General features: G+C 41.8%; 1 protein-coding gene across 2 annotated transcripts in view; it reads right to left on the bottom strand.

Annotated features, from left to right (window-relative positions):
• The window catches only part of LOC126175803 (uncharacterized), a 142,506-nt gene that overhangs the window by 90,228 nt on the left and 38,609 nt on the right, over window positions 1–13,669 (bottom strand). For both annotated transcript variants that reach the window (XM_049922788.1, XM_049922787.1), the window contains exon 4: window positions 1,088–1,372. In XM_049922788.1, the coding sequence (XP_049778745.1) occupies window positions 1,088–1,372 (285 nt within the window). The remainder of the gene's footprint in view (window positions 1–1,087; window positions 1,373–13,669) is intronic.

Here is a 13,669-nt window from a genome sequence, read left to right as displayed (position 1 = left end):
TGCATTTCTTGAACCACTCCATCACCTTCCTGGACTTGTGATATGGTGCATTATCTTGTTGAAAAATATCATTGGCATTGGGAAACATGATCATCATGAAGGGGTGTACGTGGTCTGCAACCAGTGTACAATACCCTTGTGAATGTTCCCCAGAGCATAATGGAGCCGCCACCAGCTTTTCTCCAGCCCACAGAATATGTGTCAAGGAGCTGTTCTCCTGGAAGATGACTGATTTGTGCCCTTCCATTGGCATGAGGAACAAGGTATCAGGATTTATGAGACCATGCAAGGCTCTACCACTGCACCAATGGCCAGTGCCAATGTTTACATGCCCATTCCAGTCGTAGTTGTCGATGTTCTGGTGTTAACATTGGCACATGTAAGGGTCATTGGCTGCAGAGGCCCATCATTAGGAGTATTCAGTGCACTGTGTGTTCAGACTCTATGGTACTCTGCCCAGCATTAAAGTCTGATGTTAGTTCTGCCACAGTTCAATACCTGCCCTCTTTTACCAGCCTGTCCAGCCTACGATGTCCGACATATATAATGGGGGATGGCCACCCAACCCCATGATGTCTGGAAGTGGTTTCACTTTGTTTCACCATGTGTTGAAGACACTCACAACAGCACTCTTCAAACACTCGACTAGCTATGTAGTTTCCGAAATGCTTGTGCCAAGCCTTTGGGCCACCGTAATCTGCACTCAGTTACACTCAAATAGATCGCACACCTTATCCATTCTACACTCGGACAGCATGCTTACTGATACAACATACACTGTGCAAGTGTCTGACAAGCAGCCATTCCTTGCCAAGTGACACTGCTATTGCCTGTATGTGTTTATATCAATAGTAGTTTGGGGATCATAATGTTCTGGCTAATCAGTTTATGTCTATATGTAATGTCATTCATTATACGATGCACTTCATTAATGAAAAAAATATTATTTTTTAGAACCTAATCTGAAGAAAAAATCCATATGTTAAGGGGTTAAAATACAAAGTGACAAGCCCAAATGGACAGTACAGTACAAAATATTCATCATAGCAACTCCTACTTCTCAATTACATTTCTAAGAAGCACTCACTCTGAAATTAGTGTCAGCTATGACTTCTCTGACAGGAGAATATGAAGCACCAGAGGGCATGTCAGGTCTGGCCAATGACTGTGAATTTTGACTGATAGCAGCAGCATGTGTTCTCGTACGACTTTGTCTGGTTCGGTTCCCACGCAACTTGCTCACTTCTACATCTTCAGTGCCTCCAGGTCTAGTGCCATCAGGTGATGCATGCCTGGTTCTTTTGCAATTTGGTAACATATAACGTGAACGGCGGGATCGTCTCTTATTAACATTATCATCATCAGATGGTTCCTATAACAAAAATTAAGAACAAATATAAGTTTTTTTTCCATGTGCTTCACCTACATGTATCCAGAAAGTTAAGCATTTCATTATCAAATACAATTTGCTCTATCAGAAACACTGAGCTGCTCATAAAAGATGGAACAACAGGAGCAAAGTACATGAATATAAATATCTAATATACTATATTAAATAAAACATTTATTGTTTAAAAGCCATACAATGCTTTATAGAATTTGTTATCAGGCTACTGGTCAGAACATAAATGTTCTTGGTAACTAAAAAAGCTACCTGAAGTGGAGCAGAATAAATATATCTTTTGTATTCCTAAATGAAGTTACACTTCAGGGTAAAATTTTCATATCAAGGTGTATTGCTTCTGAAGCAGCACTTCGGGGAGATCAAAATCATAAGGTTTTATGCTATATTTATGTGTATTTATCAGCTACATTGTTGAGTATTATGAAATATTTACTTGTTTTGTACTGTTGCTAGTCAGTTATTGGCAGCAGATATTTTAGAGTAGTCACAATTTTTTATACTTGGACAGTACAGCCTCAGTTAATTAACTCTTTATGCTGAAATCATCATTACAGAACAAAAACATATCAGTGCAAGTGCCTATGGATACAGTACATGCTCAGTATGAAATCACAATCAAAGACAGGCATAAAATACAAAGGGTTTGTACAATATCTCATGATGAACCCTGTTGTGTCTGCACAGCTACCAACCTTGAAAGAGGATGCCAGTAATCACATGGCAAAAATGCAGAGATGTCCAGAGGCCCTCTCCCAGAAAATTTTTAAAAATTATCAGTCTTATTTAGGCCTATCAATGCTATATTTCAGACACTTCCTGACCCTAACTGAAGAGTAATGTTCAGAAGTAAGAATAACTGTAAATGAAAATATTAGATTAAGCAGAAAATGCAAAACAATAGTAAACATCACAGTTGCTATGTATTATTAAGTATGGATAAAAAGGTGAACTGCATTTCTTGTAACGCCACCTGGTTAGAGAAACCGCAACAGTGTACAGACGAATGGCTTGAACCTTGTGATGTCACTTTGTTCGGAAGCAGTTTCATTCTTATACTTTAAGCTGACATGCACAGAATGAAAAATTTTCATCATCACTCAGCATAATCTACTTTAGTAAGCCAAGGTGACAAACTCATTTGTAGACAGGTTTCATCTAAATCTACATCTATACTCTGCAAACCATCATGAGGTGTGACTTCTGACATCATGAGGTGCATGGCAAATGGTTTCTTCCTGATCCATTCAAGTATGAAATGCAGGAAGAATGATTGTTTGAATGCCTCTGTCTGTGCAATAATTATTCTAGTCTTATCTTCATGATCCCTATGTGAGCAATATGTACAGTAATCATTTAAAGTCGGTTCTTGAAATTTTGTTAACAGACTTTCTTAGGATCATTTATGTCTATCTTCAAGAGTGTTCCAGTTCAGTTCCTTCAGAATCTCTGTGTCAACCTCCAATGGATTAAACAAACCTGTGACCATTCATACTGCCCTTCTCTGTATATGTTCAATATCACTTGTAAGTCCAATCTAGTACAGGTCCCACACACTTGAAGAATATTTTGAACCCATCGTATGAGAAATTTGTAAGCAATCTTATTTATAGACTGATTGTATTTCCCCATATTCTACCAACAAACTGAAGTCTACCACTTGCTTTACCCATGACTGAACCTATGTGATCATTCCACTTCATATCCTCACAAAGTGTTACATGCAGGTATTTGTATGAGTTGGCTGATTCCAACAGTGACTCCTTGATATTACAGCAAAAGGATACTATGTTTGTTTTTTTTTTTTCTTCATTTTTTGAAGTGCAAAATTTTACATTTCTGAATGTTTCAATCAAGTTGCCAATCTCTGCACCATGTTGAAGTCTTATCAAGACCTGATTTATCTTTCAGATAGTACTTCATTACAGATAGCTGCATCATCTGCAAAAAGACTGATTTTACTATTAATATTGTCTGCAAGGTCATTAATATACAACATGAACATATTTTCCTGGAGCGCACCCAATGTTACTTCTATTTCTGATGGTGACTCTCCATCCAAGATGACATGTTGCACGCTCCCCACCAAAATGTCCTCAATCCAATCACAAACTTCACTCCTACACCATATGATCAAACTTTTGACAATAAGCATAAGTGTGGTACTGAGCCAAATGCTTTCTGGAAATCAAAAAATACAGTAGCTACCTAACTGCCTTGATCCAAAGCCTTAAGTATGTCATATGATAAATGTAGTGGACTGACAAGACAGCCAGTCCACAGTGACGGGTAACCGAAAGGCACGCGTACACACACGCCGACTGGCGTGAAGTCTGGAACAGGATACGTAATGAATGCTAATAAGAAAAGTATGTAGCTTCTATAATACTTAACTTTACTTCATCCTTGTGGTACATTGCTCTTGGTTATACAAATGAGACACTTTAAATATGGTTAATGGCGCCTTGCTAGGTCGTAGCCATGGACTTAGCTGAAGGCTATTCTAACTGTTTCTCGGCAAATGAGAGAAAGGCTTCGTCAGTGTAGTCGCTAGCAAAGTCGTCGTACAACTGGGGCGAGTGCTAGTCCATCTCTCTAGACCTGCCGTGTGGTGGCGCTCGGTCTGCGATTACTGACAGTGGCGACACGCGGGTCCGACATGTACTAATGGACCGCGGCCGATTTAAAGCTACCACCTAGCAAGTGTGGTGTCTGGCGGTGACACCACAATAAAAGTGTGAGTTGCATTTCACACAATTGTTGTTTTTGAAATCCATGCTGGTCAGCATTGAGGAGATTATTCTCTTCAAGATACTTCATTATGTTTGAGCTCAGAATATGTTCTACGATTCTACAACAAAATAATGTCAAGGTCACTGAACGGTAGTTTTGTGGATCACTTCGACTACCCTTCCTTGTAGGCGGGTATGACCTGTGTGTGTTTCCAGGAACTGAGCGTGGTTTTTTGTTCGAGGGCTCTACAACAGAGCTTTGTTCAATTTTAACAATTTGAGCTGTTTCTGAACACACTCATGCTAATACTTATTTCATTCATCTTTTCAATGGTATGAGGATTAAATTGGTGTGATTCTCCTGGGCATTCCTTTGTAAAGGAAGATTTGAAAACGGAGTTAAGCATTTCACCTTTTGAATACTCAGGAAGGAAATCATTACAATCTATAAAACATTGTAGTAGCATCATATGATTAGCAACATATAAAAAGTAACTTTTCCAATTTATTTTTGAATCAAATTGTAAAATGCATATTTCCATAATTTTTAGTATCTTTCCATAACTCCATAATTAAGGTGTGAAGTCCTAAACAATTATGGGCAGTCCATAATAGCTGGCAGCTATGTGCCTGTAATAGTTGCACTGACATACTGCTAGACAGACGATTATAATGTTTTGGCTGAGCAGTGTATTTAAATTGGATAAAACAAAATTCTAAATTAAGTATGAGGTATATATGGTGTCTCAAACAGAATCATTTGATTTGGCTTGTCTATATTTCTGAAACTAATAAACATATACAATGAATTTTGTCTTCTGATGAACGGGAAACTCAAAAAGTCTTTTTTCATACCTTTTAATAGGCATTCAATATGCCCCCCATGAGATGCATGGCATATGTCAATGCAGCGACATGTGAGCATGTCTTGAATTACAGCTTCCACAGCTGTTGTTATGTGCTGTCTCAGTTCATTCATTGTTGGTGGTAATGGTAGCACACAAACAGAGTCTTTTATAAACCCTCACAAGAAATAATCACATACAGTCAGGTCCGGTGACCTTGGGAGGCCAGTAATTTAAGGCTGAATCATTTGGTCCAGTGCGACCGATCTATCATTCAGTAATCCTTTGATTTAAAAATTTTTGCACTTCCAGATGCCAGTATGGTGGTGCCCCATCCTGTTGGTAAATGAAGTTGTTCAAATCACTCTCCAATTGTGGGAAAAGAAAGTTCTAAAGCATCGAGATATGTGCTTTCCATAACAGTGTTTTCAGCAAAGAAAAATGGACCATATGCCTTTTCCCGTGAAACTGCACAAAACACATTAAATTTTGGAGAGTCCCTCTAATGTTGTACGACTTCATGTGGTTGTTCCATACACAATATTCCCACATTATGAGAGTTCATCTTTCTATTTAAATGGAATGTTGCCTCATCACTAAACACTACGCGTGGAAGAAAGCTGTCATCCTCTATCTTGCCAAGAACGAAATTACAGAACTCTACACATTATAGTTTGTCACCTTCACAAAGAGCTTGTGTAGCTGAATTTTGTACATGGTTTCATGTGTAGACATTGATGCAACAGACACCAGATAGACATCGGGGGCATGTCGAGCTGCACGTTGATGGATTTCAGTGGAATCCTCGTGAAACTATGGTGGATGCGTTCGACATCTGTGTCAGACACTTGAGGGTGGCCTGGCAATTTGCCTTTACACAAACAACCTGTTTCTTTGAATTGTTCTTACCATTATCTAATGCTCTGTGCTGTAGGAGGATCCACACCATACCTAATACAAAAGCCACACTGAACAGTTATTACTGATCTGCACTGCACAAAACATGGAACACAAAACGCTTTCTGTTACCCTGACATCATTTTTACTAGACTGACATGGGCAAACACTGCTGGTACCTAGAAGGAACCTTGTAAAACTCAAGAGTTTGCTCTTTCCAACAGTATATTGTTCACACACATATCTCAAATAACATAATAGTTACGATTTTTTTTTTTTAATCATATGATTCTTTTTGATACACTGTGTATGTAGTTTGTTGAATGATGTGACAAATTTGGTTAGCTTACACAACTTCAGTGCTGGATTTAGGGTTTGTTGCTCAAGTTTCAATTACATGAGATATGAAGTTGACCACTGTGTAGCTTTCCTCCCATCCCAGCCCATCCTATACCACCCAGCTTTCAAGTTAATGTGTCAGTAATTGTTTGCTTGCTTACATTAGCAAAAAATAAAACTAAATGACACCAACACTTGAACAGTAGAAACCTGTATTTTCAAGAGAAATTGGAAGAAGGCAGTAAAGGCAATAATTCAAAGCCAAAATTTGTAAATGGAGTAAATGCTGTGCACACCACTGTATAATACTTTCTGAAACAAAAGGGTCAGTTCATTCAAACATCTTAATGGATACGTAACCATGACAGACACTCCAGGATACAACAGTTCATGCACTTAACTGAATTTCAGTGAAGTTCAATTGTATTATCACTGTGAAACACACCCCAAATGGTGGGTGAATGGCATCCAGTGGTATTTTGTGATAAGAGTAGATTCTGACTAGGTATTGCGATTGTTATTTGGTAATACATATAAGTCAGAGGAGTGGCAACTACCAAACTGTACCAAGCAACAGCAGCCAGACCCGTCTCTTATTGAACACATGAGGGATGTGCTGGGTCAGCATTACCAGAAACATCCCTGGACACACAGTAGAAATGGCATGTAACACTCTCTCCCAGGATGATATCTGAAGCTCTATCATAGTCTCTGACAAATATTGTAGGACTGTATTACAGCGAGAGGCAGTTACACAAGATACTAAAATTGTTGTCTAATTAATCACATCATAAATAATGGATGGGATAAAGGAGTGTGCTCTCTGCTGCCATTGGATAAGCAACTGCCAGCAGCAAGTCATATACTCTTAGCTCACTTATTTTTTACATAGTTTAATTCTTAATTTCTTGGTGTGTTTTTGGATACTTGCATTGTTTAATTCACAAATTTCGGGTGTATTATAGTATTTGAGAGTTGTAGCATAGCGCTTTAGTACCTGAATAATGTAAATTCACATAGTTGTCTGTCTTCTGTTTTTGTTTTGAACGGCCAGTGTCAGTTGGTCACAACAGCCAGTGCGCTCCCTGCCGTCGTTGGATAAGCAGCTGCCAGCAGCAAGTTGTATACTCTTAGCTCACTTATTTGTTACACAGTTTAATTCTTAATTACTTTGCATGTTTTGGGTACTTGCATTGTTTAATTCATAAATTTTGGGCGTATTATAGTATTTGAGAGGTGTAGCATCGTGCTTTGGCACCTGAATAGTGTAAAATCGCGTAGTCTCCTTCTGCCGCCGAGCAGTGTGTCAGCAGTGTGCAAGTAGCAGCATTACTGCATTTACTAGGCAATCTTGTATTTTAATAACCGTTTAAATTTTGTGTCAAATTGTTTGTGCTCTCTGTAGATTAGTTCAGACTATCTTTGCACAACAGTTTTTAGAATGGATAGGGACTGCGACTGCTGTGTTCAGATGCGGGCTGAGTTGGCATCCCTTCGCTCCCAGCTTCAGGCAGTGTTGGCTTTGGTCAAACAGCTTGAGGCTGTTGCCAATGGGCATCACTGTGGGGGTCTGGATGGGGGTTTGTCGGGGATGGCCAGCTCATCCCACCCATCCCCCAATCGGACTAAGGCTGTGGCTGTCCGGGATACTGCCCACATTGAGGCCAATTCCTCACCCGTGGTAGAGTGGGAGGTCGTCTTGAGGTGTGGCAGGGGGCGAAAGACATTCCAGAGGGCTGAACGGAAGTTTGTCTGATGAACCGGTTTCAGGCTCTGTCTCCGGCTGATACTGATCTTCAGACGGACATGGCTAATTGTCCTGTTCCAGAGGTTGCCCCTCAGTCCGCAAGATCCGGGCGGTCGCAGAGAGTGGGCTTACTGATAATTGGGAGCTCCAACGTCAGGTGCATAATGGGGCCCCTTAGGGATATGGCAGCAATAGAGGGGAAGAAAACCAATGTGCACTCCATGTGCATGCCGGGGGAAGTCATTCCAGATGTGGAAAGGGTCCTTCTGGATGCCATGTATGGTGCAGGGTGCACCCATCTGCAGGTGGTCGCTCATGTTGGCACCAATGATGTGTGTCGCTATGGATCGAAGGAAATCCTCTCTGGCTTCTGGCGGCTATCTGATTTGGTGAAGACTGCCAGTCTCGCTAGCGGGATGAAAGCACAGCTCACCATCTGCAGCATCGTCGACAGGACTGACTGTGGACCTTCGGTACAGAGCCGAGTGGAGAGTCTGAATCAAAGGGTAAGACAGTTCTGCGACCATGTGGGCTGCAGATTCCTCGACTTGCGCCATAGGGTGGTGGGGTTTCGGGTTCTGTTGGATAGGTAAGGAGTCCACTACACACAGCAGGTGGCTACACGGGTAGCAGGGGTTGTGTGGCGTGGACTGGGTGGTTTTTTAGGTTAGATGGCCTCGGGCAAGTACAGAAAGGGCAACAGCCTCAAAGGCTGCGGGGCGAAGTCAGGACATGCAAGGACGAAGCAGCAATCGGTATTGTAATTGTAAACTGTCGAAGCTGCACTGGTAAAGTACCGGGACTTTAAGCACTGATAGAAAGCACCGAAGCTGAAATCGTTATAGGTACGGAAAGCTGGCTGAAGACAGAGATAAATTCTGCCGTGTTTGTCGCTGTTGTAGTAGTTTATCCTGTAGTGAAGTAGAAATGGATAGTTCCTGTGAATTATTATGGGTGGAGGTTACACTCAACAACCGAGCTAGGTTGATAATTGGCTCCTTTTACCGACCTTCCGACTCAGCAGCATTAGTGGCAGAACAACTGAGAGAAAATCTGGAACACATTTCACATAAATTTCCTCAGCATGTTATAGTCTTAGTTGGAGATTTCAATTTACCAGACATAGACTGGGACACTCAGATGTTTAGGACGGGTGGTAGGGACAGAGCATCGAGTGACATTACACTGAGTGCACTATCCAAAAATTACCTCGAGCAATTAAACAGAGAACCGACTCGTGGTGATAACATCTTGGACCTACTGATAACAAACAGACCCGAACTTTTCAACTCTGTAAGTGCAGAACAGGGACTCAGTGATCATAAGGCCATTGCAGCATCCCTGAATATGGAAGTAAATAGGAATATAAAAAAAGGGAGGAAGGTTTATCTGTTTAGCAAGAGTAATAGAAGGCAGATTTCAGTCTACCTAACAGATCAAAACGAAAATTTCTGTTCCGACACTGACAATGTTGAGTGTTTATGGAAAAAGTTCAAGGCAATCGTAAAATGCATTTTAGACAGGTACGTGCCGAGTAAAACTGTGAGGGACGGGAAAAACCCACCGTGGTTCAACAACGAAGTTAGGAAACTACTGCGAAAGCAAAGAAACCTTCACTGCAAGTATAAATGCAGCCAAAACCTCTCAGACAAACAGAAGCTATACGATGTCAAAGTTAGTGTAAGGAGGGCTATGCATGAAGCATTCAGTGAATTTGAAAGTAAAATTCTATGTACCGACTTGACAGAAAATCCTAGGAAGTTCTGGTCTTAAGTTAAATCAGAAAGTGGCTCGAAACAGCATATCCAGACACTCTGGGATGATGATGGCATTGAAACAGAGGATGACACGCGTAAAGCTGAAATACTAAACATCTTTTTCCAAAGCTGTTTCACAGAGGAAGACCCCACTGCAGTTCCTTCTCTAAATCCTCGCACAAACGAAAAAATGGCTGACACCGAAATAAGTGTCCAAGGAATAGAAAAGCAACTGAAATCACTCAACAGAGGAAAGTCCACTGGACCTGACAGGATCCAATTCGATTCTACACAGAGGATGCGAAAGAACTTGCCCCCCTTCTAACAGCTGTGTACCGCAAGTCTCTAGAGGAACGGAAGGTTCCAAATGATTGGAAAAGAGCACAGGTAGTCCCAGTCGTCAAGAAGGGTCGTCGAGCAGATGCGCAAAACTATAGACCTATATCTTTGATGTCGATCTGTTGTAGGATTTTAGAACATGTTTTTTGTTCATGTATCATGTCGTTTCTGGAAACCCAGAATCTGCTCTGTAGGAATCAACATGGATTCCGGAAATAGCGATTGTGTGAGACCCAACTCGCTTTATTTGTTCATGAGACCCAGAAAATATTAGATACAGGCTCCCAGGTAGATGCCATTTTCCTTGACTTCCGGAAGGCATTCGATACAGTTCCGCACTGTCGCCTGATAAACAAAGTAAGAGCCAACAGAATATCAGACCAGCTGTGTGGCTGGATTGAAGAGTTTTTAGCAAATAGAACACAGCATGTTATTCTCAATGGAGAGACATCTACAGACATTAAAGTAACCTCTGGCGTGCCACAGGGGAGTGTTATGGGACCACTGCTTTTTACAATATATATAAATGACCTAGTAGATAGTGTCGGAAGTTCCATGCGGCTTTTCGCAGATGATCCTGTATTATACAGAGAAGTTGCAGCATTAGAAAATTGCAGCGAAATGCAGGAAGTCTGCAGCGAATAGGCATTTGGTGCAGGGAGTGGCAACTGACCCTTAACACAGACAAATGTAATATATTGCAAATACATAGAAAGAAGGTTCCTTTATTGTATGATTATATGATAGCGGAACAAACACTGGTAGCAATTACTTCTGTAAAATATCTGGGAGCGTACGTGCGGAATGATTTGAAGTGGAATGATCATATAAAATTAATTGTTGGTAAGGCAGGTACCAGATTGAGATTCATTGGGAGAGTCCTTAGAAAATGTAGTCCATCAACAAAGGATGTGGCTTACAAAACACTCGTTCGACCTATACTTGAGTATTGCTCATCAGTGTGGGATCCGTACCAGGTCGGGTTGACGGAGGAGATAGAGAAGATCCAAAGAAGAGCAGCGCGTTTCGTCACAGGGTTATTTGGTAAGTGTGATAGCGTTACGGAGATGTTTAGCAAACTCAAGTGGCAGACTCTGCAAGAGAGGCGCCCTGCATCGCGGTGTAGCTTGCTGTCCAGGCTTCGAGAGTGTGCGTTTCTAGATGAGGTATCGAATATATTGCTTCCCCCTACATATACCTCCCGAGGAGATCACGAATGTAAAATCAGAGAGATTCGAGTGCACACGGAGGCTTTCCGGCAGTCGTTCTTCCCGTGAATGATACGCGACTGGAACAGGAAAGGGAGGTAATGACAGTGGCACGTAAAGTGCCCTCCGCCACACACCGCTGGGTGGCTTGCGCAGTATAAATGTAGATGTAGATGTAGATAGTAACTTATCGAACAGTTGACGTGTCAACTGGTTGATAACACATATCCAGGACTGAAAATGTTACATTTTTGGATAGTATCCTTTTTTCAGAGGTAACTAGTACATAATAAATATACACCTGCATGGCTACATTGCCCTTGCCAATAAAAGTGTACCAGCACCACAACTTGACTAAGGTGAGGGATTGTGTCATGTGAAGCGGGAAAGTGGAGAAAGAAGGTTGGAGAGGAGCGAGGGATGGAGGGAGGGGTAGCTGATGGGTGGGAAGAAGACGCACGAGAGAGCTCACTCTGGAGCAGGCAGGAAGACTTGTGGTGGTGCAATTGAGTAGTGGCCTGGAAGAGGAAGACAGAACAGAGAAGGTGTAGATTATGGAGAAGAGGATAGAATTAGCATTAGTTAACTTATCTACCAAAGACCTCAGTCCCACAAAATTTTAAGGCCTATGGAAATGTGTCTCCTTTAGCCCCATATTCAAGTTCGATAATAGTGGACTCATAAAATGCAGACACTCCATCTTGTGACCCTTACAGTGGAAACATTTTGTGCCATCAACCTCACCAACAAAACTGACTACACGTCAACACTGAACCTTTTGTCTCCCTGTTCATATCTCTGTATCACCATCTGCCACTCCCACCTAACCACAACCTAGTCCAGTAATTCCTTATCTTCAACCTGGTCACAGCTTCCTCTCCTAGGTCCCCGTGCAAAAACACAAACCTCTTAACAACTTTAAGACAGAACCGATGCTGTTCATCCATCCTGTAGACAAAGTCTCCACTACTGTCATGATGAACTGCAATGATTATCTGACAGAAGGTATCTGCCTATTTTCCCCCCATCTCCACAATAATGCCCTTCCACTGTGATCCCATTTCAGAAGTCCAGAATAACCTCCAACCCCTACTCAATTCCTTAGGCACATCCCAAATTCACTCCCTCAAATCCATCTTCCTTCTCATCCTAATGACAACCCCCCCCCCCCTGCCCCAATACACCCACCTACATGTTCCCTACTACATGTTCCCCCAACTCCATTAACCTGATTACCATCCATGTCATTGATACAAACCATTCCCACCCACTACCACCTAAACCCCTACTTGTCACTGTTGACACCATTTCTCTATTTTCTCTATACATCAACAAGTTCCCCTATGGGCTACCTGAGCCCCTACTCATCACTGTTGCTGCCACTTCTCTCTACATCATCATCCTCCGTGCCCATTGCTTTGCTGTTATTGAACACTATCTCCCCCAGTTTCCTTCAAACTGCAGATCCACCACCTCATTCATTACACATCTAGCTAACTTAAGGCTCACACATAACTACTACTACTTTGAAGGGAAGATATACAAACAAATCCATGGCATGAGCATGGGCACCTATATGGCACACTCCTATGTAAATCTGTTTATGGGCCAGAAACTTTCTAAGCGACCCAAAATCTGGTTCAAATTCACTAAAGATATCCTCATGATCTTGACCAAGTTCCGAGATACCCTATCCTCATTCCTCCACAGGCTCAACACCTTATTTCCCATCCATTTCAGCAGGCCTTTCTCAACCCAATGTGCCACCTTCTTGGACACTGAGCACCACTTCTCTGATGGCCTCATCCATATCTCTGTCCATATCAAATCCATTAACCACCGACAGTACCCCACCGACAGTACCCCACCAACAGTACCTGCATTCTGTTAGCTGTCATCCCTTCCATGCCAAAAAATCATTCCCATGTAGTCTGGCCACCTGCACAGGGCACATCTGCAATGATGAGCAATCCCTTGTTCACTATGTTGAAGGTCTTGCTGAAGTTATCAGAAAGAGGGATTTGTCGAAACCTAGTCTGCAAACATACCTCCTAAACCACATCCACATAAGTCCCTAAATCATCGACCAATCTGCTGAACCAACTGTAAAGGAACACCACTCTAATTACCCAATATCTAATTACCCTGAACCAGAACTGCTAAACCACATACTTCACCAGGGCTCATAAAAGAGGATCATCCTATCAACAATCCTTCCTGCTCCTCCAAAAGTGGTATTCCACTGCCCACCCAGTTTAAAAAGTAACCTGACCCATGCTTATGCCGCATGTACTCCCAACCCCTTGCCACATGGATCACATGTGTATTGAAAACCCAGGTGAAAGGCTTGTCCTATGCACTCATCCAGCTCACCCTATTTCAGTGCCATCACAGATGTCAACC

The sequence above is a fragment of the Schistocerca cancellata genome, chromosome 3 (genome assembly GCF_023864275.1).
Source record: "Schistocerca cancellata isolate TAMUIC-IGC-003103 chromosome 3, iqSchCanc2.1, whole genome shotgun sequence".
NCBI lineage: Eukaryota > Metazoa > Arthropoda > Insecta > Orthoptera > Acrididae > Schistocerca > Schistocerca cancellata.
Note: the sequence above shows the minus strand (reverse complement) of the source record. Positions and strands in the feature narration are given on the sequence as shown.